The sequence below is a fragment of the Ambystoma mexicanum genome, chromosome 8, assembly GCF_040938575.1.
Source record: "Ambystoma mexicanum isolate Mex_15411 chromosome 8, UKY_AmexF1_1, whole genome shotgun sequence".
NCBI lineage: Eukaryota > Metazoa > Chordata > Amphibia > Caudata > Ambystomatidae > Ambystoma > Ambystoma mexicanum.
The window spans coordinates 520,210,278-520,236,721 of NC_090929.1; the positions used below are offsets into that span (position 1 = coordinate 520,210,278).

At 42.2% G+C, this 26,444-nt stretch overlaps 1 protein-coding gene across 2 annotated transcripts in view; it reads right to left on the reverse strand.

Moving 5' to 3' along the window:
- Positions 1-25,137, reverse strand: part of PANK4 (pantothenate kinase 4 (inactive)) — a 751,790-nt gene extending 726,653 nt beyond the window's left edge. The window contains exon 1 of one of the 2 annotated variants that reach the window (XM_069610204.1): positions 24,992-25,137. In XM_069610204.1, coding sequence (XP_069466305.1) covers positions 24,992-25,106 — 115 coding nt within the window. In that variant the 5' untranslated portion in view covers positions 25,107-25,137. The remainder of the gene's footprint in view (positions 1-24,991) is intronic. The other variant, XM_069610203.1, reaches the window with a different exon arrangement.
- Between the last annotated feature and the right edge of the window lie 1,307 nt (positions 25,138-26,444).

A 26,444-nucleotide genomic window follows, 5' to 3' on the forward strand; every position in this document is an offset into this window, starting at 1 on the left:
ACCATAGCTCTCCAGCCTGGAAATCTCTCCACTGGCTCCCGCTGGCTGCAACAATCATGTACAAGACCTCTGCATCGTTCAGAAGGCTTTCTGGGGCCGGGGGCCGCACTACATCCAGCTCTCTCTTCCAAAATATCTTCCTTCTAGAGCCCTTCGCTCAGCTACCTCCAACTCTGAGGGTTAGACGCTTTTCCAGGCAGAGAGTTGGGGGGGGGGGGTGTAGATCCCTCTCCTCTGCAGGTGCCTCCCTCTGGAACGGTATCCTCGCCCTTTAGACTTGAGCCGGAACACCTGAAATTCCGGAAGCAGCTCAAGACCCATATTTTCTCCTCTGTCTTCTCTCTCATGCTCCCTTGATAAACTTATCCGTCTGCTGCGCCAACTGTTTTGTTTTGTTCCCTCAGAGTCTCACTGCCGTGCACTTTGGAGCTGCAACTGTAACCCCCTACATCCCCCCTGCCTCCCTACACTTACCCAGAGCCATGCTGCCCAGATCGCACTTCCACCTTTCATTTCCCTTGCACTGTCCCCCTCTACTGCCCCCTGCACTTATATTGTCGCACTTGCACGATCTGAATGGCACAGGTAGGATGGTTTATCTTGTCCTCCCTAGGTCTGCCCTTCCTTTGTCTTGTGGCACATAGAAACACTTGTGTACAGGCGCGTTATAAATGCCATATAATACTTGGGTATTTCTGGGGGGAGGTTCTAGCAAAAATTGGATATCAACAAGAAAATTGAAGTCACCGCCTACAGTAAAAGTAAAAAGGGACAAAGAGTATATTCTCCTGATCGAGGCACTGGACAAGATTGCCCACTATCTCCAAACATTAGTAATGACGCCTCTAGCAATACATAAATATAAAGGGTTTAGGGTAAACAATACACATTTTTGCCAATTACATTTTGTTGTACATTAGAGATCTAATAACTGTGATTCAAAGGGTTATGGAAATAAGGAGTTGTGGTTACATTCAACTTGACTCCAGAAATGTAACCAAATCCAGTTATGATAATAGGTAAGATTACTGCTAAATTGAGGGAATTGTCAGGATCCCAGTCAGTGGACATAATCCTCATTAAGGCGTTCAGGCTAGGCAGGGAACAGTAAAGCAGCAGGTCAGAAGGTGGGTGTTAGCCTGGCACACATGGCATTTACATCATTCTCAGCATACACTTCGATAGACTATTGTGATGTTTTACATTTAATTCCATACACTTATGAGTCCCACTCATAAATTGCAGCACATTCTATTCATATTGCAGAGGGAGCTATTTAAGCCCCACCTCTGCTGGAACGCGCACTTCGCGTCTGATCCGCTGACAGTGGGTAACGCTACCGGCGTTTCTCCTCACAGAACCTGTAAAAGGAGATGGAGATATTAGCTTCACAGCAATTTAGAGTTCAATAGTTAATAGAAAAGACTTACCTGACCAAGGTTATCTCCGAAGCGACTATCTTCCGTCAGATGTTTTACTCTCAGCTGCATGGGGTGATTATGTTACAATATTTAAAGAATCAGGCACTCCCCCAGGGGTTGATTGTTAGGAATGAACCCAGGCTATTTTTGGATAACCCAGATTTCAAAATCAAATGGAGTTATATATCAAACAAGTGTGGTCGAGACTGGCTAGTGCTCATTATCGATACAGCGACAGAGGTGTCCAAACAGATAGAAATAGACATTGCAAAATTACAGGATGAACTAAAGAAAGACTTGGACCTTGAGGCATTCAAGAATAAATTAGATCAACATCTTAAAGAACTATTACAATTTAAAAATGACACAAATTTGGAGCGTGTCAAGAGAATGAGAAAAGACCTTTTAAATTTTTCTCATGAAAAAATGTTCCCCTATATTGTTGAAGGCTACAAATTTGGGAGTTTCTATCAAGGCACAAATAGTCAGTCCTCCTCTAAAAAGAGGGTTCACTTCCGCAACACTGCTTATAGTTCAAGTGATGATGGAAGCACAGGCTCTATGGACCCTGGTAACCAACAGGGGACTGGCAGAGGTCGAGCACAACGATACCAGAACAAACAAAGACAAGGCCGTCCTTTTTTAGGACAGGGACCCAACCGAGGAGATTGGGCGAGGAATCAGTGGTAATCAATTTATCCAATTACACCTTGAATAGTGATGAAGAACAAGTACTAAACAAAGGTCTTAATTTTGTGACCACGAAATTCCACGATCCTTTCGAGTTTAGATCGGAATTCCATAGTTTTATGCGCAAAGTTCATCTAAATGAATATTTTCAGAACGATAATATCTACGAAAATCTTAATCACACGGGCTTAAGAAATAAATCTACATTCTGTGCCCCTTCTCACAGTCATACGTCTGAATCCCAGGTCTTTGAGAAACAGGTTCTCAAGGAAGTCCTCAAACTGGAACAACGTGGTATACCCAATCACTCTAACTTTGGTAATACCCAAAGGGCACTGATTCTCAAACTGGCTAGAACAGAGGATGTCATTGTGAGACAAGCTGATAAGGGAGGAGCTATTGTCCTCCTTAATCGCACAGATTCCTTTGGGGAATGTTTACGGTTACTCAATGATGTCAAAAGCTATCGCCCCATCCCCAATGACCCATCCATTACCCTTTCGGCCATGATTGAAACCAAGGTACTTAGTGCTTATGAGGCCAAGATGATCAGTAAGCAGGAATACGAATACCTCACGAGAAAGCAAGGACGTGTGCCTATGTTTTACATCCTTCCCAAGGTACACAAAAGTCTAATTAACACTCCAGGTAGACCTATTGTATCAGGGGTAAACTCCATACTAGAACCTCTGTCGAAATTTGTGGATTTTTATTTGAGGCCTTTTGTAGTGAAAATGAGTAGTTACCTGAGGGATACCTCGGATGCCATCAATAAAATTGAGAATCTGCCCTACAATTGTAACAACTTTCTATTGATTAGCCTCGATATACAATCTTTGTACACGGTTATTCCACAAAGAGCTACTCTGGAAGTAGTCGAAGAAATTCTGAGAGACAGGCAAGATGGTCATCCAGTCAGCAGTGCTTTTATAATGTGGTGTGCTGAAGTGGCACTGACTAGAAACGTCTTTCAATTTCAAGGAAGCTTCTACGAACAAATAGAGGGTACTGCTATGGGTGCAGCCATGGCTCCAAATTTGGCCAACCTCTATGTAGAATACTTTGAAAAACTGGTCATCTACCCTGACACTAATCCGTTCAAAAAACATCTAGTCAAATGGCTAAGATACATAGATGATATTTTCATAGTATGGGAAGGTTCAGAAGTTGAGGCCCAGTCGTTTGTGGAATGGCTAAATTTGCAAAACCCTTTTTTAAATTTTACCAAGGAAATAAATACTCAGGAAATTAATTTCCTAGATATTACTATTTTTCACCATGAAGGGAAATTAAAAGTGAAACCATATAACAAAAAGACGGACAAAAATGCCTTGTTACATTTCTCAAGTCATCATGCAAACCACATCAAAACAAACTTACCTTTCGGACAATTTTTAAGACTAAAAAGGAATAGCAGCTTACAACAGGACTACTGTAGTAGTGCGGGCGTTCTGTCCAAAAAATTGTGGAACAAAGGGTATCCGGCCAAATTGGTGAAAACATCATCCAAAAGAGCATTTAATAATAATCGTGAAGCTCTACTAGAGAAAAGGGAGGAAAGGGAAAATAAAGAGAACCGCATTGTGTTTGTAAATACTTTCTCTAATCTATCTTACAAAATTAAAGGTATCATTAACAAAACCTGGAGAAAGGTCTATAATGATAAGTCTATACATCCTCCTTTAATAGCATTTAAGAAAAGTCAAAACATCAGAAACATGTTGATTAGGAACGATATATCGGTAAAACAGATGATAGCTCCTAGACAAACTACACTGTGGGGTCTCCCACCTGTTAAAGGACATTTCCCATGTGGACAATGCATTATGTGTGCCTACACAAAAGAAACCAAACAGGTCTTACTGAATCCGACTATGATGTGGTCTCTTGATGATATGGCGAATTGTAACACGGAAAATGTTATTTATCTAATCACATGCCCATGTGGATTGCAATATATTGGGAAAACGAATAGAAAGTGTCGGACACGGATGGTGGAACATCATAGCTGTATAAAGAATCAGATTCTTACATCCCCCATGGTAAAACATTTTACGCAAATGAAGCATACACATGAGGATTTGAGATGGGTAATTTTGAAGAAAGTGGCAGGCAAGAACAGATAGGAAATTTTTACTGTTCGAACAGAAAATGATATTTAAGTGTCAAAGCCACATTGTGGGTCTAAATGAAGAGATTGGGTGGCAACATACACACGAGTAAATTTCCTCTGTTGGGCAAATCTGTATGGTCATATATTTGATGTAATGTGTATTGCCAGGTTTATACTTATGTGCAAAATAAATATTTGGGTGTTATCTGTAATCTCACATGCAATCCAGCGTCATTATGGTTGCCAATCTTTGTGTATCCTGATTTACTTGACTTAAGAGGCAGTGTGATTTTGGTTAGATACTTTGTAATCTGGCCCGTTTATATTTATTTTTCACTTATTTTTAAGTGTTGTATTTGACGTGAGGATGGTACTCGTTTTGACAAGTTATTTCAATTGAGGCATATTGGGCCCGTTATGCTGGCCCATGCGGTGGCCTTCCTTCACATGTACGGCATTTTAGCTTATTTTTCATTTGTATAGCACTCCCAGTGTTTTTTAGGTACCTTGTGTCAATTGTAATAGCCGTAGGTCCTGAGCACATTAGTCCTTTTGTTGTGTTCTTTTCCTTTGGCACTGCCTCCGTAGTCCTCTTTCTATGTCGCGCTACTCACTTCTGGGTTGAACGCGAGATCAGATAATCACAGCACAATGTGTGTTACATTGACACGGCAGACACGGTTGCCCCGGAATATATCTTTCGTTACGCGTGTTACAGGTATGTCTTTAAGGGGGCATTGAGTCTCATGTGGTACTATTTGATGAGCGTTGTGTAGCTAGGCCGTGTTAAAAATAATTGAATATAGTGACACAGTGTGGTTTCATTTCAACGGAGGCTATTCCATTTCGTTCTCCATACAGGTCCCTAGCCTTGGATACCGAAATACAGCGATTTTTGATCCATTTTCTGAGAGGAACAGGATAGATATTGACATTGTACGTATTAAAATGGAGGTATGATGTGTTGCTTTTGACCACGGTGGATGTACCGCACTGTACACTAGAGATCACGGTATCTTAAATTTAACAATTTATGGCGGTGTCATACTTAGACGAAACCAACGGGGGTGTTGGGCACATGTCGGCCATGGAATATTATCACTGTGTGGTGGTGGTACACTTTGGTGCAGTAATAAGGCCTGCTTGGTTACATACTGGTGTTTTTCCTGGTAGAGGGAGAAACGTTTTGGTGGTCTGATTGTGATGAACTGTATGTGTTGTTTGGTTTGCAGCTTTTAAGTGGGCCCTCAGCTACTAGGAGCTATCGAATAATCAAGACTCACCCTGTTGGAGTCTTCGGCCAAATTGTGGTGTTGTTACACCGGCGCTACCGGTAACAATTGAAGAGGTATGTAGCTTGTTATTGGGGACAGGTTGAGTGTAATCATGTCCTAATTTTATCAGTGCTTTGTGATCTATTAAACAAACTGCATTGATGCATGGAATTTGTTTCTGAGCTTATCTGACTGGTATATATGGGTGGTGACTGCCCCATTTGTTTGTTTCCTGGTTTAGGAAATGCGTGAGAACCCATAATTGTGACCTTGGATTGCATGGTGGAAAATTTGAAATTGAAATATTCCCCTGAAGAAAGTTCATGCATTTGAGCAACCTGGAACTGAAACATGTCGGATTTGTTTGTACCCGAGTCATTACACTCAGGATTTGGAAAATTGTTAAATCCATTTTTTGTCTGTCTGTGTAATTTTTTCATCAATTTATGTGGATATATGGATGTGTAATTTTGTAATTTGTATTGTTTTTTATTACCACGCTGTGTGAGGTTGGGTTTGACTCATACCAAACACTTTTAGAAGTGTTTTAATATTTGTGAACTAATGATTAAAAAATGATTAAAAATCAAAAAACTTTTTTACAACGAGTACCGGGTCTATTTTTTCAGGACTGAAGGTACCAGCATTGTGGGGTACACACCAACACATATGTACCAGATCAGTAAAATGTTAAATGTTGTAATAGTCTCCTTTAAATATTAATATATCTAGGTCATCCCCTGACCGTGTGAGAACATTTTGAAGAGGGGTCTGTTTTCGCCTTATAGGAAGTGGTACTCTCAGCTGCAGCACCTTCTGTCAGCAGTTTTCGATCATAGTCTCAGTATCTTCAGTCAGAGGTTTCTTCTGTAGCCACCACATCTTCAGAAGGTATTTTTCCTCAGCTTTCCGAAAACCTGCAGACAAAACAAGAGGTATTTAATTAACAATATGCAAACTTTATAGTTAAAAGAAGATGACAAGCATTACGTACCTGAGTGTTCTTCAAGTTTTCACCTCACAGTTGTTTTCGCGCTCATCCCTGAAGGCCTCAGTTACTCCGTATAGGCGAACTCACGTTTTATAAACGTTATCTCATTCTGGGTAACTCTGGAGCCATTCTCTGCCATAAGCCCTTTTCCTAAATTCCGAGAAACTGCAAAAGGAAGAGAAAAAGAGCAAGTTATTAGGAAGAGAGATCTCTCCAATGTAGGCATCTAATTTAAGCCCTCAATGATTACAGCATTTTCACCAGCTACTTATCCCAAGACTCATTCTTAAAAGTAACAACATTTATTTGACAAGAAGGTATAGAGTAACAACAGCTACCCAAGTTACCATTGTTTCTTCACCTGAACGCGCCCCTGTAGAAAAGCAGGATGGAGAGCTCTACAAAAAATAAACACAGGTGAGAAGGGAGGCATCAAAGGAGCACACATGTCATGCAGTAGTATTTTAGTTAATAGATGTTATAGTGTTCTATTGTTGTTTTAGAGCAGAAAGAGAATCCAAAAAAGGTGTCAAGTACCAGGTCCACAGGTTGAGAAGGCATTGAGTCCAGGTAAGAGTTACAGGAATTTATAAATAGTCTCCCATTTATCATAGAGGAGGAGAAAGATGAAATACTTGAGGATAAAATGAATAAGCTCACTATAAGATCTCTGTAATGCAAATTATGTAGTGTTATGGGGGAATCTCTGAAACATTGTCAAAACGCTCACTGTCGTGGACAACGAGGCTCAATGTAATGAAAACTAGTGTACCTCCTCAATGTTACGATGTATATAGGTTTATATATATAAAAAACAAAGTTGTGTTTGTTTGTGGGTTTGTATGTGGCATTCTTGGGGACGTCATGAACAGTGAGGTCTGGTGTCATGAAGAGTGAAGTCTGGTGTCATGACTTTGGCATGGCATATTCTTTATTTCATCGCCAAATTAATGCAACCATTTCTGACTCGATAGGTCATCCCGTTCCCAAGATAATTCAACCTTTTGGTTTTTCTGCTTTGTTTTTTGTCATTATGTTTTGTTGCATTACACCGCCATCTACAGGTCATTTGTAGAAAGTGCTCATTATCACGCATCGAAGCTGAAACATGGTCAACACCCGATTCATTTCTATCGCACAATGTTGTAAAGGAAATGCGCTTCACCCTCATGACATCAAATGGAATTTTGCTACAACTTGAAGATGACATGGTCGAGTTCAATCAGGTACCATGTTTAAAAAAAAAAAAAAATTACTTCTGTATGCTCTCCTTTTATTAATGCTCTGATCCCACAAATATATTTTTACAGAAACGCCATAAAAAAAGCAGTATTTAAACCCACACGAAAAAAAATAAAAAAAAGAAAGAAAAATCGAAAAGCTGAAACATGATCAACATTCTGAAGGAGTTAGATCTCAAGACCATGATGGAATTCCACATGCTTTCAGACAAAACAATGAAACTGCTCAAGAACCTGAAGCAAAACTTACTAAATCAGAGAATTTGTGCTGCTAAAAAAAAACAAAGCAACGAAACTGCTGGAGAAACTGAAACACGACTTGCTGTTAAGAGAATTAGTGCTGAACAACGAAGGAAAGAAACAGCTGAAGAAAGTGAGACTTGCCGATCAGAGATTTAAAAATCAGAGAATTGAAATCCCAGGCGAAGCCGGGTAGTTAAACTAGTTGCACATGAAAGGTTGCAATACTGCCCAAGGAGAAGGGGGAGGGCGGACTTCCGGACTTGTTCGAATACTATAGAGCTACCCAGTATATAACAGTGGATCACTTGAACCATAGATCCTCTAAACAGTGGGTATCCTACGAGAATGCATCAAGCCGGAGCCTGCGCATTCAGTTGCCAGCATTGTCGCAGTCTGCTCGACTGTGTAACCAACTCCGTTGACCCTCGCAATCCGCAGTTCGAGTGCTTCATCGAATCCATCCCGCAGACCAGCGCTTCCAGTCACCAGCCTCCACAAAATTATCAAGCCGCCTCTGGTGGCCCTCACAATCTGCTCGACCCCAAGCTTCGCCATTGAACTGCAACAAGCTCTGTACGACCCCTGCTCAACACCGCTCCTAAAAATCGCATGAACAGCAACGAACGCCCGGTTCACCATAGTCTAACCTTCAAGAAGGTACTATTGGCCCATAACTGTCCTCTGGATCCCTTTGGGCGCTAGAGACTATTTGGGTCTACTGGCCCCACCAAACATACTCCTTTACAATTACATTGCCTCTTTTCTGCATATTCTCGGTTCTTTCCACAGGGGTGTGTTTGTGTACAGGTTTTCTATTTGATTAAACACATCATCTGCAAGAAAACTAAAGTGTATATATTTTTATAGAACCCTGATTGGACATTCCCTTTATTTTGAGCTGTGATACTTGCCTATTTGGTTCACTACTAAATAACACTCACACTCCTCTAAAGAGTATAGCCTTGCACCGGGCCACATTACCGCAAAACGCGAAGGAGATTCATATCTTGGCTGTGACTGTTTTACCTTTATGATGGGATCACGGTTGGGTTTGCAGAAGCGCAAGGGTTGACTGGGTGGTGTATTCACTACTCACCCTTGTAATCCTGCATAAGTCAGTTTGTCATAGGGAGTGTTATCCCTGTTCATACACACCATTCAAGGGAGTGCTTATGGACATGGAGTGGGGGAATAATTTGAGGTGGGAGACTGCAGTTTGAGAAGATATGACTACCCCAAAGCAGCTGAAGAGGGCAGATAAATATGTAATCAACTATTTTATTACTTGAAACTGTGGATGCATTGAGAGTTGGGAGGCAATGGGAACAGGATTCTGAGTGAAATGTCACTCATGTCCTACGGAATAGCCTTTGTAAATCGGTTACCAAGGCCTATATTGCAAGCCAATTTATATTACATGCACTGAAACTACTGCACCACTGGCAACGCACACCACATCTATCCAAGATGTCCCCAGATGTAAATCCACATTTTTGTAGAGGGTGTGGTGCCGTAGGCACTGTGATGAATTTAGCTATGCCACCACTATTTCCCTGGGAGAGTCTCTCCCCATATGGGCATGGAAAGGAAGCTGCTACCTGATTCCAACCCTGGGGGTGGCTGCCCGAGGGAGAGCCATGTGAAGGGACAATCCAAATGGGAGTAAAGTGGACTCACTAGATGGAACGCGATATTCCCACCAAAGGGCCTTACAGCACCGTCCTATAACACCAAGAACAATTCCTCTCCTAGTAGACTTATAAATTGTACTCCTCTTACCATTCCCCTAAAACATACTGGGACGAGCAAGAATAAGAGCCACCTCAATGTAGATCACGTTCTAGGAACTATGACAAGGGAGAATGTGATCACTCACGGTCAGTAGTCCAGTCTCTTTCAAACAACTGAGATGAGAAAGAGGCGAAGAGCAACGATGATCACCCCTAATGAGAACCACTACTAGCGGTCTAGTCTTTCCCCAAATCCTTTTGACCAGAGCGAATATAAAAGCAGGGAAAGACTCCAGTGAGAGGAGCCCAACCTGGGAAAACCATGTGGAAGGAGTGAAGCCAGTCCAGAGAAGCTAGAAGAGGGAAGAGCAAGACGCTTACTTGGAAATAGTGGAACCCCTAACAGAGGCAAGGAAGCGAGACTGGCAGCCCTACAGATAAGGAGTGCATCAGCCACTTTTACTCCCTAAAAATAGGCAAATATTGCCCAAAAATAGGGAGTAAAAATACAAAATAGGGAGTAAAAATACTACCAACAAAAACTAGGAAACTGACACGTAGGGCCTTGTACCCCTGCTTCACCCACACAGCTCAGTGGATATGTTTGGAACAGCAGTGCGTTTACCACCACAGGAAGAAACTACTATTACTAGTGCCTGATCAGAAGAAGTAAACATGTATTTTTTAATGGGTATAAATAAAAGGAGGTGCAAGGAATAATTATTACAAAAACATTCCCGTTTTCCTGTTAAAACATTTTTACTCACTATAAAAAGCTTCCATTGGGAATTGGACTTACATTTTTTGTCAATTTACTCCCAACTTAAAAAAATAGGCAGTAAAATACTCCCACTTCAAAAATCGTAACTGAGCACAGAACATTGGCTCAGCAGAACAAGAAGCAGAAGGAGCTGACCAGCTGAGCAGGAGAACTGGGGCTCAGAGTCTGCTGAATCTGCACAGAGCCCAGGAGAGACTGGTCCAGCAGAAGAGACTGGTCCAGTAGAAAGAACGATAGCCAGCCAGCTGAGGAGGAAAGCTGGGGCTCACAGTCCACTGAGTTTGCCAGACTGGCAGGAGAGTTTGTTAACTTACGCTGCAGGTGTGAGGCCCATTAGAATGTACAGAGAGGAGAGGAAGAAGCAGCAAGAACGGAGAGAGATGCAGACGCAGCTCTGCCTGCCAGTCGGAAACGCAGCTGAACACGACGCTGCTGCAGACAGAAGAGAGGCTGACCCAACCTAATCAAGGCATGGAGGAGCCACCGGCAGTTTACCGTGAGCACAGGAAACACTGCGGAACCACGCATCAAGGCGAGAGGCACATTGGCAAGACTGCGCTTACTGGGTGCACACCAAGTCAATTCTACGAGGCAGACAGAAGAGGCAATGCCAAAAATAACTGGTAAGTCCAGGGCAAGTGTATGGGTTACCGAGTGGCGGGCGCACTGATTCCGTTACTTAAGAATAGAATGAAAGGAAATAAATTTTAAATATGAGGAAGCTCGTAACTAGTGCAAAACACAAAATATATGTAAGGGAAGGCAAAGCCTTTGAGAGGCAAAGAGAAGAAAATATCATGTTTGGCCTTGTGAACTTTAGCCAAGACAAGTGATGGTGTTGGGCAGGTTAGTGAGCCCAGCCTGTCAAACATCAGGCAAAGGGAGTATTCGCCCCACCTCCGATACTATAAAGCGTTGAACGTTTTAGATATGAAAGTCCTGGTTAGATACCAGGTGAAGACAAATGTTTTCTGTTGTATAACTGTGAAAAGGAAAAGCTATTTATGAACTAGAATGATGTGGCTCAAGGGAAAATAAAGTCTTGGTGATCTTGAGCTTTGGTTGCAATGTATTAAACAGAAGTTATAATTTAGAAAAATATAATCAAAGGAAAACCGTAATGTTGTGAACTGTAAACAAGTGTATGAACAGAAGGAAAGTTTCCCTGGGGAGAAAAGTGCCTTAAAAACTAGAAGTAAAGAGAAACCTTCGGCAAGGGAGAAAGATCCTCAAGCTACATGAACACTAAGGGGAGAGAGGAAGTCCTCTTGGAAACCTGGGGGTTCTTTTGAAACTGAAGATAAAATGTGAAGAACTTAGGGAAGGAGGTTCTCCCTAGAACTGTGAATTTTTGACCATGCGATAAACCTTTTTCTTTGGATTTTACATTGAATTTGTCAACACTTGAAGAAGACAAGGAACATTAATTACCCTTTGCATCTTAGAGGTTTCTTAGAGTTTGAGGGCCAGAATAGGATCATGGACACAGGACTTACTTTTATTTGGACATCTTGACATGGCCAGACTCATTCGCTTTTTATTGAGGTTGAGAAAATCCTCTTAGATTAGGGATAGTGAGGCATTTTTCCAATCCCTTTTGTTTTAATAAAAGTCTTTAGTCAAAACCATGTCTACTTGTGTCCGTGTTTCATTCCTGGACCCTCACAGCACGTACTTGCATATGTGGTGGTCCTGTAAACACACTGCGATCTATTGGGAAGAAGTCCTTTCATGGATACATGTACTGGATGGGTAGGAGCTGCTAAAGAAACCCATTTTGATTCTTTTTAGCCTGCAGGAGGCGGACGATTAATTTCTTGCTCAGGGTCCAAGGATACAAAACCTACTGTTGGCAGCAAGAATAAGCCTGGCCAGAGCAAGGAAGAGGGTTACACTGCCAAGGGATAAAATGGGAATAGATAGCAACAGCAAAAGATATATATACTAGCGTGCAAAATACTAGCCAGCCATAATAGTCACTCGCCATCTCAATTATAGACAACACTTCATGGGCCTCATCATAAGTCCGGTGACAATCGTCCCGGAAAACCGGCAGGTTGCCGCCGGACTTGCGAATTTTACCGGCGCCTGGCTTGCCGGGAACACCGGGGGGATTACAACCCCGGCGTTCGGGAAAGTCAGGTGCTGGTAATTGTAAATCCCCATTCCCATTTGAGTCCCATACTCAATGTGAATGGGGACCATGGAAGCACCACACCGTTAAAAACAGTGCTTGCGTGATACTCTACGGTCGGGTGCAGTCCCGCCTGTGAGGTCTGACACTGGTGGGTGGGAGAGTCGTACTGTGCCGGTCCGGTAACAACGGTACTGGCACCGTTGTTAGAGGACCGGCATAATTAGAACGAGGCCCCATGGCTTACAAGAGTCAATTATCACTCGCCAAAGGCAAGAGCAAATTTTTCATCCTGTATTCACCATGACACTTTTGTTTGTTTTATTATTTATAATGTGCGAGCGTACCCAAGGGTATCAGGTCGCAACCTTTACAAGAATTTGCGAAGCTTAGTTACAATAATCATAAAATATAGATAATGACACTGGGGCAAACAAGTGTTATAAACATAGCAGCAATGAGGCAAACAGACATTATATACATGTAAACAGGTAGGCACACGTGGTTACAGTGTGTGCGGGTAGCGCATAAGGAGGGAGACTTGGCACTTAGTTGTCTTAGTGGGCCTCTGTCTGCAGCCATGAAACTACCTTGGATCGGAGGTTCTGATAGGGCAGATCCACTCTGAGATTAGGAGGCAAAGAGTTCCACAAGAGTTCAAATCCCAATGAAACCAAAGAGGAGTTTCTTTTTATAACTAAAAGCAGATGAGTCGAGGTTAAACACAATAATTAAGATGTATAGGTTAATGCAGCAGTTGGGATGGTCAGCTTATTTTTTTGTCTGTCATTCTGCAAAAATAATTGACTACCAGAGCAACAACATTGTATGGTAGAGGGAGGGTTATTGATTAAAGGTCTGGAGAGAAGAGGATGGGAATTTTAGAAGAAAAGAAGTAGGTTACAGTTGCTCATTTACATTCACAGGGATAATGCTGTACTGATTAGGCTGGTCTCAAAAAGGGAACGGACAAGGTAGGTTTTCAAAAACAAATTATATTTGTGGGAAGAAGAAGAAAAAGAAAAGAAAAAGGGAGCAACCATCTCTTGCATGTAGCAAAGAACCACTTACCTACCCACTTATTCAAAATTAAGCAGAAATAGCAATCAGCGGGGTAGAAAAAGCCTTGGTACAATCAAAATGTATCTGAAAATGGTTTACCAGTGCTCATAACACAATGTGATGAACAGCTCAGCATTTATCTCAAAGTCACTGAACAGAACTAACATGGATTATACCATGAGAAGAAAACATTCAATTGTAATAATTACCAACCTCTGCTATGTTAATGAAGAAGCATGTTCGGCCACAGGTCTATCTGCTTACTCCATACATGGTGTAACTTTACACAGAGTACAGGGTTTGAAATTGATGAGAGCCGTTTAGCTCCTGCTTCTAGCCTAGTAGAGCCTGGTTATCTTCAAACCATTCCATCCTCATAAAATGATTCTGACACCATCAGCATCACTGGGCACTGGAATGGCTGACCTCTTTTCTCACTAACCGTGCTTCCCAGTTGCAATTGGGCCCCTTCTCCTCCATCACCTCACTCTCTACCTGTGGCGTCCCACGGGGCTCCATCCTATCGCTTTGGCTCTTCAATATAAATCTTGACTCTCCTGTGCACCAGATTTCCTCCTCGTCGCCTCATTTTCAGTGTTATGCCGATGACACAGCTTTCCGTCAAACTTCCCTCTACTACCTCCTGTCTGATCCAGGACTGTGTGTCCGCCATTCAGGCATGATGTGCAGCTAACAACCTCTGCCTTAATGCCAGTAAGACGGAGATCCTTCTGATTGGGATACCTGCGCCCTCTTTTCTTCCTACCCTCTGGCCACCCTACTTAGGCCCCTCTAACTCCACCATCCTGTGAGGCCAAAAACCTTGGGGGTCATCTTCGATCCCGCTCTCTCCTTCATCCCTCACATCATGGACCTTACTAAGAAGTCCCACTTCCAGCTCCACCTCCTCAGGGGCATTCTTCTTTTCCTCATATTCCCCCAGAAGCTCAATGTCTCCAGAGCTCTGGTCCTCTCCAGGCTTGACTATTGCAACAGCCTCTTTCTCAATCTCCCTCTTTCCTCCCTATGCCCCCTCCAGCCAATCCAGAATAGGACTGCAAGATTTATCCTTGGCCTCAAGCCCAGGGACCATATCTCTCCAGCCCTAAAATCTCACCACTGGCTCGCAGTGGCTGCAAGGATCAATTTCAAGACCCTATGCACCATCCACAAGGCCTTCTGGGGCCTGGGACCTACAATCTCCAGCTGGCGCCTCCCTTTGGAATAGCCCGCCTGCTCCTCTCAGACTTGAGCCAGACCTCCTGCTCAAAATTCTGCTGTTCTCTACTTCTTTCCCTCTTCCTATTCCCTGCTAATCATCCCACTGCTGCTGTGACTGGGGCCTGTTCCTCATGAATCAAACAGGATTCCAGGCCCTTCTTTCCAGTCGATACCAGCACCCTCCCCCTCACTGCACTGCCTTTGCACGTTTCTGCCTGGCTCTTCATACCACCTTTGGAAGTCGCCTGTTGCCTTCCATTTAACCTTGTGGCACTTTAAAAAACTAAGTTGTATAAGCACCCAACAAATGCTCAAAAAAAAAAAATAATAATAATAAATTCCAAAATCAACAGCTAACAAGAGCTACCAAGAGCTACTTTTGGCTCCTCAAGCAACTGGAGCTTTACAGGCCTATGTATGTGACATTAACTTTGAGCATTTGAGAATGTAACTCCTCCCTACAGGGTGATGCCAGGCACCCAGGAGCTGGTTTTAGCTCCTGCTCATAGAATCTTAAGTTTGAACCCTGGTCAGTGTTCCTTCTCCCAGTTGAGCTTCAAAACAAGCTAGAGTATCATAAATTGTCTGCAAAGGCTGCATTTGAAGTTATGTCAAAATGATAGTTCTCCTAATAGACAAGGGAAGTAGGGTGTCAAACCTACTTCTAGCATTCATTCACCCCCATAATGCAGGAAATCCATAAGACTCTGATGACAGCTGAATGGTTAAAATTAGCATTGTATCTGGTAATCTACAGTTAACACCAGTCAAAGGCCAACCTGTATTCAAAGGATTAGGTCACAAAAAATGTGTTTGCACATTCTGCAGCATAGAGAATGCACCCCTGTGGAAGTCGTTACAGAGAACTTCTACAAAATATGGGTTAATCAGCAGACACAAAATATGTTCAAATGTTAAAGAGCATAAGACTCAGTGTACTTACTGAGCAGGCAGCTGAAAGGACCTGAAAAAGTATCAGGTCTCCTCACATGATGGACTAATTAACAAAAGAAAAATCAACAATGCATGTGTTTAATATGAACCTCGATAGACTTTGCCCAATTTAATGAGAATGTTTTTTTGCAAAGTGGAAAGCAACTCAGTCCATATAAACTGTATAGACAAATTAGAAGCACGTGACACGACACTCCCGAGGTGTCAACAAGCCACTCTACGAAATCACCTAGAGAAGTCTGGATTCAACATGGCTGCATTGGAAAAAGTACTGACTCTTCAACTGCAGAGTAATTACAAGACACAACCTTGACATAGCCCATGGTTGCGTCAACGGAGCAATGGGTACAGTTGTTGGATTGCAACCATAGACAAAGGAACATAAATATCCAGTTTGACTGTCTATTTTGACAAGCTTAAAGAAACTCAAAAGTTACCCACACATCAGCACATTTCCTTCTTTTAAAAGATATGTATGTAAGACGAGAACATTTATGTATGTCTCTTGCACATACTCTAACAATTAGCAAGCCACAAGTTCTAACCCTTGTGGACGCTAGGAATAAAGTCTTTAAAGAAGGTAGGAGTTATATAACACTCTCACATGTGCCTACAATTCAGTCTATATTGACCAAATTTCAATGCGAACAAGGAAAAAAAAAAAAATAAGACATCCCTTGCAAAGAATTGACTGCGTACATTGTACACTCGACATTTGGAGATGCACCCTTTACCTGAAAAAAGAAAACCTTCCAAAAGACGAAATGAAATCCTATAAGCTCCATGTAATGAAAAAAACATTCACTCAGGCCTCAAAGACCATCACATTCCACATCCACTGGTCTCTTTAAATTGCTACAACCAAAGGCCTGGCCTGTGCTACACCCCAGGACTACTTTTCAAATATTCATAAACAGAAAACCATCAGTGCCATGGGAAAGTGGACACCCATCCCACCAAGGTCCTTCTGTGGCCTGATATTATACCTATGCCAAGTAAGCTTCGTGTAACAGCGCCACGATGCCCGAGGGCAGCTGTGCGCTTTAAAAATGCAAATAAAAATAAATTAAAAAAAATAAAGTACTGACTGCTACCCACATCATTACTGGCCTGAGCAAACTGTACTGTATCTCCCCACGGACAGAAGTGGATGGTCGCAGACATCATGAGAAGAACAACTGCTTATTTGTACATGTATTACACATCTCTGGACACATATTAGGTAGTCCTCACCCACCCCAGCAGTATAGTGCATCATAGGACTCTTATAGAAAAGTATTGCCAATTTGAACAATGTAATGCCCACAGACAGTGTCTCAAAATGAACTTATCTTCGAGTTATTGTAAACATATACCATCAAACACTGACATCTAAACCCTCTGACCTCCTCCTAGACAAACTCATCCAAATATTACATGTTATCAACTTGTCTTGTTCACAGTCTGTGGGCAACATGCAATGTCTTTGAATACAACATGGCAACACGCAACATTTTTGCCATTCCTCACGTTTTTTCAGTTGACCACCCAAAACTTGGATTGATGTTCGCATGCATGACCTCTCAGATGACAGACTAGGGCAAGAATTTTTTTTTTGTAACATACTTTTTGGCTATTTTTAAAATGTGCAAAGTCAAGGTTTCAGGACCAGCACGCTACTCCTCATGCAAGTTTGTTAATAATCCATACAGCAGATTGGTCTGTAGGTTTTGAGAGGAACATTTTCCACATCCAAGATTTCTAAAATGTTGTGACTCCCTATAACCTTTGAAGAAAACCTTCCAAGTCGGGTCTATAATTTTTTTTTTTTGTTTTTGAAACTTTTTGTACAGATCGGTCAATCACCACCAAAGAAATAAGCCACACAAAAAGTGCTTTTCTTGTGGGGAAACCAACTTAACCGAAATTACAGGTTCACACGGAAGGGATGTGGATTCAGTTATACAGTTAAGATATGATTTATCACAACAAAACCCATGAAATTCAGTGCATGTGGCAAGTGACTTCCCCCCAGTAGATGGGACCCAGGATGTAATTTTTTTGTCTCACTGTTAGTCCCAGCTGTGTTAGGTATGGGGTGAGGACTCGGCGTTAAAATAGGCCTCACTTTCAATGGGCCTCACTTTCCACACCCGCTGAATACCACAAGTTTTGTTGCGATAAAAAAATTATATTCACTATATTTACTAAATATTTTTCACTGAAGTCCAAGGGTTGTAGTTTACTATATCTTCTCCCGAGTCCACTGGCCATATTCCCCCCCCCCCGCATAATAACTAATCAGATATTTTGTCCATATCCACTGTCCACCATGCAACACTAAGGCAAAAGACTCTTCCATGGCCATGACCCATATCCCACCTGCCGATAGGCAGGTCTCCTGCTGAGGTCCACCCACCCCCCACAAATCAGCCATGGTCCATATCCCTCCGACTCCTTCTGCTCGGTCCACGATACCCCTCGTAATGAAATTATCAAATCCCACCAGCCATGGGCGCTGTACTAATGTTGCTAGTCTCCTGCACGCTTTAGCATATATTTTGAAAACAGTTTTTTCAGACCTTCCCTGGGTACACCTCCCCACCCCCCAACCTCCCCCAAAAGAATGTTTTGTAATATTTCTTCAGGAATCCCATGGGATTCCACTGGTAAAACGAAAACAGTCTGGTCCCTCAGCCCACCTTGATCCGTATACAAAATCACCCATTTCCCTCCTCCAAATATCACTTTGAACACAGCTTTTTCAGCTTTCTTGGGTGAAAAAAGGCTGATAATTCTTAAAGGCATCACTGATAAAAAATGTAATGGACCATGGGATATTTTTAAGGGAAGGGGCAACTTGTAACATACCAAGTTTTGAATTACTTGTTTTGTCAGTGTCAGTATAATATATTGTCAGGTTGATTTAACATGCATTAATGGGATTTGAAAAGCAGAAACCTAGGTTGAGTGTGAAAGTACTGTGCAAGTCACATTTATTTAACAAGGAGTAATGTTTTAAGTTTTGAACAGTAGCTGTGCAGAAAGCATTGCATGTTGTAAAACTAAATATTGGATGGGGGCGACAAAGTGCTCCGGCTTAAGTTCAAGCTATGGAGCCAGGAAACCTGAGCCGAAATTGGACTCCCACACCAGTGTCACCCTCCTTCCCCCAGTGGTCGAAGTGTACGAAAAGAAGCACAAACCCCACTACCACGCCCCATCCCACGCACAATCCAAATCCCCAAAGAAACACACCTGCTGTTTAAGAAAATGTTCAGTGCAGCGCACTGAAGTGCAAGTTTAAACGTCTTCCTACACTTATTTTGAAACTAACCCATTCCGGAATTGTTTCTTTTTAAAATAAAAGTATAGGAACAGTAAATTTTTTTTTAAGAGTAGAGAAGCACAGCTCCCGCCCACTTCGGCCACTGCCTTCCCCCAAGAAAAATAGTCTGACCCGACACTGGGCAAATTACCTCACTGTGTCACATTTTGTTGAACAGCCAAAATGTGGATTGCTAGCAATGATTCAGTTCAGCTTGGCCTGTAGAAAAAACAATAAGGCATTACTCCATATATAAGTTAATTGGCGATTTGTCATAGTGTTATATAATACTGTAATTCATTTGTTGAGCTTAGACTACTGTGCAATGGGCTTCCCCGCTAGGTATTCTCAAATTGTTACATGGGCGTTATTAACATGGATTGAAACTGCTTGCAGGCACAGGAGTTGGGAGCGAGATTTTGCAAGAGTGGGCCCCTTTCATTGTTAAATTTAGCAGTTTATCACCTCTACTGAAATCTAGGAGTATGTTTTGTTTTATTTCTAAAGTCTTAAGCCAACTATTTTAATGCCCTGACTTGGAGATCTCCATTCTCGCTTTCCCTCATTTATTTTCAAAAAGTGAGCAGGTTTGATTTCACCAAACCGGTTTCTATGCTAACTTTTTGTGTTTTCATAATTCATCAAGCAAATTATTTTAAAAAACGGGTTTCGTGAATGATGGGTGTCTGAAAAATTACTGATATGTTGCATTCCCCAGTTATGTTAATTAGTTCTACTCAATATTTGGAGGGAGGCATGGCAATTTTCCTTGATGTGACAATTCATGTTTGTGTGCAATTGTTGTCGCGCAAGAGTATAATATTGAAGCTGGATTACACATAGCCAAAACTGTGTGGTCCTGGCCATACCCCCCCCCTTCTCTTTTCACTTCACTTAAGTGTGTATATTGAGTGTGAATAAATCAGTGGCCACAATCCACAGAAAGAGCTACATCAATCTAAACAGGAATTGGTAAAGCCAATAGTTTTTGCTTTGGTAGAGACATTGCAAAGGTGTTCTGTGAGGAATGAGGAGAAAAGGGGCATGGGGGATGAGGAAAAAAGTGCAGAATATAGGAGGCGATGAAGTGGTGGTGATTAGAGAGGGAAAGAGCAGTGCCTGCATGGCACTGCCTTAATGGCCAGGGAGATGGAGGGTGGCGTTTATTAAGATCAGTAGATGTACAAACCTCCATGTCAGTTACTGGATCCACTAGAAACAACCTGGAAATAGTCAAATGGAAAATCCACGAGGGCAATTTGCCTACAAGTGAAAAATATGAGACAACAAGCACTGGTTCTGCAGGCAGTGGTCGAAGAGTATAAAAAAAGTGTGACTATGGCATTTGATGGGGAAAAGGTTTGGAAGGGCATAGTCAGAGGCAGGCCTAATGAAAGTGTGCAAATGTGAGTGGGACTAAAAAAAAGGCAGAAATATTCTTATTGTACTTTATTTTAAATTGGTGAAAACAGCTATTAAAAAGGTGGCGACAGCAGGATGAGAGTAATTTTACCACTTTGGGGCTTGTGCAGGCATGCTCCTAGATAAGAGGCAATAGACAGAACACAAAGAGTAAATTAGGTGCAGGGAAAGAGAAGTGCATGAATACACTTGGGAGGTGTGGAGGGATGGGGTGGGGTGGGTACTCTGTGATGTCTCTAAAATCCCCTTACCAGAAACCTTCCTCTCATGAGTTTTGGATTTCTGTACTGTGCTATATTCCTGAAGGTACAGCTGGAGAATGAAGTTTGCCAATCTAGGACAGGCAGACTGGATTCCCCAGTCATTATCTAGCGTGAACCGCCATTATGGCTTATCATTATGTGAATAATAAAAAATGGTGCATGTGTTGATGTTACTGTGACCTGGATATTCCATGTCCAGCAACATTGGTGGCTATTATTTCACACTTTTATGTGTAGCACATGATGCAAGATTTCTCCAGCTTCTAAAAGCTGTAACAATAGAGGTTATCACTATGAAATATAATGGTATTCAATTAATCAACGTCATAATGATGAAAGGCTCATTCGGCAGGAAGCCAAACATCATTTATATTAAGGTTTGCTGGTGAGATGCAGCAGACTGTCTATTTAATTGTACAAATATGTACAAGTGCAGGTTGCTTACTGTTATTCTGTGATGAATACTTTGTGTGTTGAAGTATTCAAACGTCTTATTTCATTTATAAGCAGTTTCTGCAGTGTTGAGGGAGTGGATCGAGGGCTAACTTGCTCGTGTTTTGGAAACAAAAACCTTTATTTAGCTAGCACAGTGCTAGAGATGTCTGTAGGGAGGAGCGGTTTCCCGGTGCACCCAGTATTGTCATCGAGCTGCAGCAGTGTCCACTGTACGCAAAGAAAACACCCCTTGCAAGATGTCCTCCAAAATTATTTGTCATGGTGGTTATAATGACCATAATCACAGGCCGCTTTGGGCAGAACATGTAGCCAGGCAGCAGCAAAATCCCTAGAGCAACAGTCGCAGATTGTGATCAACTGGGCGCTCGAGGAGCAAAAGAAAGACACCAGTAAGCAGGCTCAGGGCCCGATTTACAAAAGCGTGTTTCAACGGATAAGACCTATTGAAAAGCGATTTGTAAATTAGGCCCTCGGGGTGAAACAGAGACCAGACTATGTGAAAAGACCACCTTCTCAATGAAGATGGCGTTCGATTCTTATATATTTTAAAGTGACAAGACACCTCTGTAGGGGCAGTGGGGGGTGTTGTACTTTAAATCCTGCCCCCCTACCTCCTCAATCTCTCGACCCCTTTGCCTCCCAGCCAAGAATAGCGGGATTCACCAAGCAACTCCTCCGGCAATGGCTCCATCGTCATCATACAAACTTGCAGTCAACAACACGGGTAAGAACTAAATAGTGCTCTTGGAAAAAAAAAATTTTTTAGCGAGATTCCTCCTCACCCTCTCCACTTTCACCCCAAACTCCGTGGACCCATTACCCCACAAACATATGTACATTTTGTAGTGTTTTCGAAGTCATTTCCAAAAAGTAAATTGCATCAAAGTAATTTACTTCATGGAAACCACTGGATATTTATTGTCCAGGAACAGTGTACACACAATAAAAAAAGCAAGGGATCAAAGTCTACATCAAAAAATGCCTACATTACAATTTTTATACTTTTTTTTTTTTTTTTAAAGAGTGAAGGAACGTTGCCCCCTATAGTATCCACCCACTTTGACCTCTTGCTACGGGAGATATCAAAAGTGGTACTACAATAGCTTTGACTACCTCATTCTAGTAAAACTTCCATGCACATCTAAGACATGGGGCTGATTCATGGAATTTTTGTGCCGAAAAACAGGGATTTGTGTGCCATTCTGCCCGCAAATCCCCGTTTAACAAATGGGGATTTGCAGGCAGAATGGCGCACAAATGCCTTTTTTTTGGCGCACAAATTCCATGAATCAGTCCCATGGTTTCTACTGTTTCCAGGGGTAACGTAGGAGTTTTAATAAAGGAAATCACCTGAAGAAATAAATTAACTCCTGGACATTTACTGATACAAATTCAGCAGACGTACATCCTCTGCGAGTAACTTGATCTAGCAGAAAAATGTGGAAATAATCAACAAATGTATACCAGGGCACCCTGCCTACCAGCATAAAGAAAGACAAGATTGTGGATAAACACAGCAAGAGTCAGTTAGCTTTCAATGGATCCAGTTTCTCACATGCACTTTGTGAAGCAGGTAACCTGTACAAATGGCAGGAAATAGATAGGCATTTTACACACAGTCACAAAAGAATTTCTGAATACGTAAGGGATCGAAATTAAGATTCTATGAGCAGGCGATAAAACGAGCTCCTGGGTGTCAAGCATCAGCCAGGAGTTACCGCTGGGACCAGGATCGAGTACCTAGCCCACAGAAAATCTCACTTCCACACGAGATGCACTCTTTAACTTTGTGTCCATTTTGTATGTTTCATTATATTTAAATGTGTGCTAGATGCACCCTAATTCTTCTTTATAAGCATTCTCATATACTTAAAAGTGAATATCACATAAGCATGTTGTAAGGTGCCAACTGGCCTCGGAGCCAAAAGTAGCTCCTGGTAGTGATTGGTTTTAAGCCAACAGGCTCTCCTAGGCTAGAAGCAGGAGCTAAATAGCTTCCAGCTCCCCGAAATTTCGAACCCAGCGTAACATTCATATGGTCTTAACTGCTTGTTCAATATGAATTGCATAAAGACATTGGGCCTCATTACAAGTTCACTGGTGTGGCAAAAAAGCAGCAGTAATTATACTATTGCAACTTTTACCACACTGCCAAATTGAACATTTTGAGGCACTAATCCTTGTGGTAAATCTGCTCAAATTCATTGAGTCCTATGTACTCCAAAAACAGAGACTAACACTGTATTATCACACATGTAATCCCACGGTAAATCTGTGCTACAAAGGGGCAGCAACCGAGTTTGGAAGTCAGTTCCCAAACTCGTAATGTGGCCCATTATATTTAACCAATGTGTTTTTTGCAGTTTTATTCCCGTTTTAATAAATGTTTCTAGTTTGTTTAGTCTTGCAGGTTTTTCTATGAAATATTGATTATGGAGGCAAACCACGATTTGTCGTGTTGCTATAGTGCGTTACAGGCAGATGCATTAGGATACCGAGGACACCAAATATGTTACGGCCAGGGCGCTATCAGGGGAAAGGCTGGCCCTGGCTCCCATAATGCAAGTTAGCTCGAAATAGCCGTTTCCTGTTCAGGCCATTTAGCAGATCACGGAACCAGCAAAGCAAAGGCCATGCTCGCATGGATAGGTCTTGCGCGTTACCCAGGAGGCCTACCTACTGAATAATACTTGGCGTGCGGTCTTGAACCATACTTGAACTATCAATCATTACTGCATGTGTCCGAACACTGCTTTCTTTCGGGACGTAAGAATGCCCAAAGAAGCTCATGGAGTGGCTATAGGCATACAGCACCTAATATTCTGCATTTTCGGCTTCCATATAAACATTTGCACATATGTGCAAACACCCCGCCCCGCCGGTTTGCCTCGCCTGTTGCACATAAACAAGCCATGACGTGCCAACCCAGCTGAATATACGTGCCGTATCCCGAGGTGTGGTGTCCGTTAACTTAAGCCTATAACACAAACGGTTGTCAGGTACAGCCTGATGTACACCTTAGGGTGAACATGTAAACTCCATGTTACGTTTCAGGGTCTGAGTTTTGAAAAGAAAGTGGTGCATTCTGGAAGTTTTTTAGTTTGCCTCAACTGAGCCATCTGGACTAACGAACCTGACAAACAACAATTTGTAAAAAAAAAAAAGGAAGCTCAAATGTTGAAAACCTAGGTATTGCTCACACGGCACCCATAATATCCGTGGGAGTCACATTTGACCAGTCGGTACTTCCTGCAAGTGCCGTCCCCTGGAAATACCCTGCTTACTCTGTACTGTATCCACTAAGCCACAGGCTTCATTAGAAGGCTGTTTACTCATGTCTTATTCCCGTGCCCCCGCCGCCTCTTCTGGGAAATGTAGTTCAATATGTCCTGTACAGTCGTACCTTTTAGTGTCACCGCGCAGTCAGAGAAACTAGATCTCCCGTCGTTCCAAGTGCTGGTCCCTTGCTAGCCTCTTTCTGGGTAACTGAGTGTATACATTCAGGCTAGGTCTCGTGAAGAAAGCGACCGCTGCCCCCCCTTAAACTACAAATCCCAGGATGGTGCGCGGCATCCACTATAAATGCTGGAACCGGTGGAAAACAGCGGGCAGAGAAATGTGAGTGAAGCGTTCCCGTTACCCTTCTCCGTGAACCCTCCCCGTAGAACCCTACTCCATGGGGGCTCACCGATGTCTATGGCGAACCTCTTGGCGTTTTCGAGGTTGCGAAAGATTTCGTCAGGCGGCAGAGTGATGCTCTTATCCAGGCAGTCCCCACTCCTGCCACTAGCGACCGCTGCCATCTTGGATTGCCCTCATCAGAATGCAGAAATATGCGCATATATTTGCATACCAATATCTCATTCGCATAAATTATACTAATAAGGTACATGCTTTCTTTCTGTTCGTTTTATTTTGCAACGTGCTGTACAGTTCATCGAAAGTAACGGTCTACCAAATGTAATTTTCTTTTTTTTTAAAACGAAACTATGTTTTCAGTTTACTGCACTTGGAACTGTGTTACGAATGTAATTCGTAATTATGCTACAGGTACAACCATACACAGTTTAAACATGCTTCCGTTTTTACACAGCAGGACACGGGTTTATTTGCCAGCACTACAGGGTTCGAAATTGAGGGGAACTGGTACCTATTTAGCTCTTGCTTGTAGTCTTGAAGAGCCTGTATAGAGTGACCACAACAGCTACCAGGAGCTACTTTTTTCTACCCAGGGCAATTTATGCGGAAAAAACACACCTGTGTAATTTTAACTGTGTGTTTGGTTTAATCTATAAATAAACATTAGGACACACTAAAAGACAGTTAAAGTATATTGTATCATAAATAATGGACAAAGTTATATGTTTGCATCTTATTTTGATTTTAAATTTGCAGAAGGCTATGTACTAGCTCCTTGTTGGTTAGTTTTAGCTCCTGGTCCTTGGTTAATGCTGGATATCCAGCAGCTGCTTTTAGCTCTTGCTTATCCATTCTTAATTTGCTATCCCTGCACTATATTGCATCAAATGTATTGTTGTGCAAAATACTAGATAAAAACAATTCTTTGCAAAGGTTAACTGGGTATGAAAGCCTCATTGCTATTCAATGACTAACTCTTACTAACAACATCACCCTCTAACAGAACATGGCCACTTATTGGAAATCAAAGGAATAAGCAAAGGTTCCTTAAGCTGTGAGCTCATTCCTGTGGCCCCTATTTTGTTCGAAGCACCAACATGGATTCTAGTCCTCTACCTCTCTCGTTGGAGTTGGAGACAGCACACTGGCACTCGTGCACACCTTGAGATCCTTGATGCAATGTGTCACAGCCCGACAATAAGGTTCCAGTCCCCAAACTCAAGCTGGAGCCTGAGGCGGGAGATTAATCACTAACCTGATGTTCCAGAGTGAAGCACTTTCTATGCCACACACACACACACAGCATGTGCTCATTAATCCAAACATACCAAATCGTAAAAAGGACAACCTGAGGCCTCCGCGGCCAGTCATTTCATCTCCTGCACCACATGACAAAGTGGGTTAAGCACTCCATTCATTGAAATGCTCCCTGTGTTAGAAGAACACCTGCCCTCTCGGAAAATGCCCATAAACCACCTCCTTTCAGCAACCAAGATGTGGCA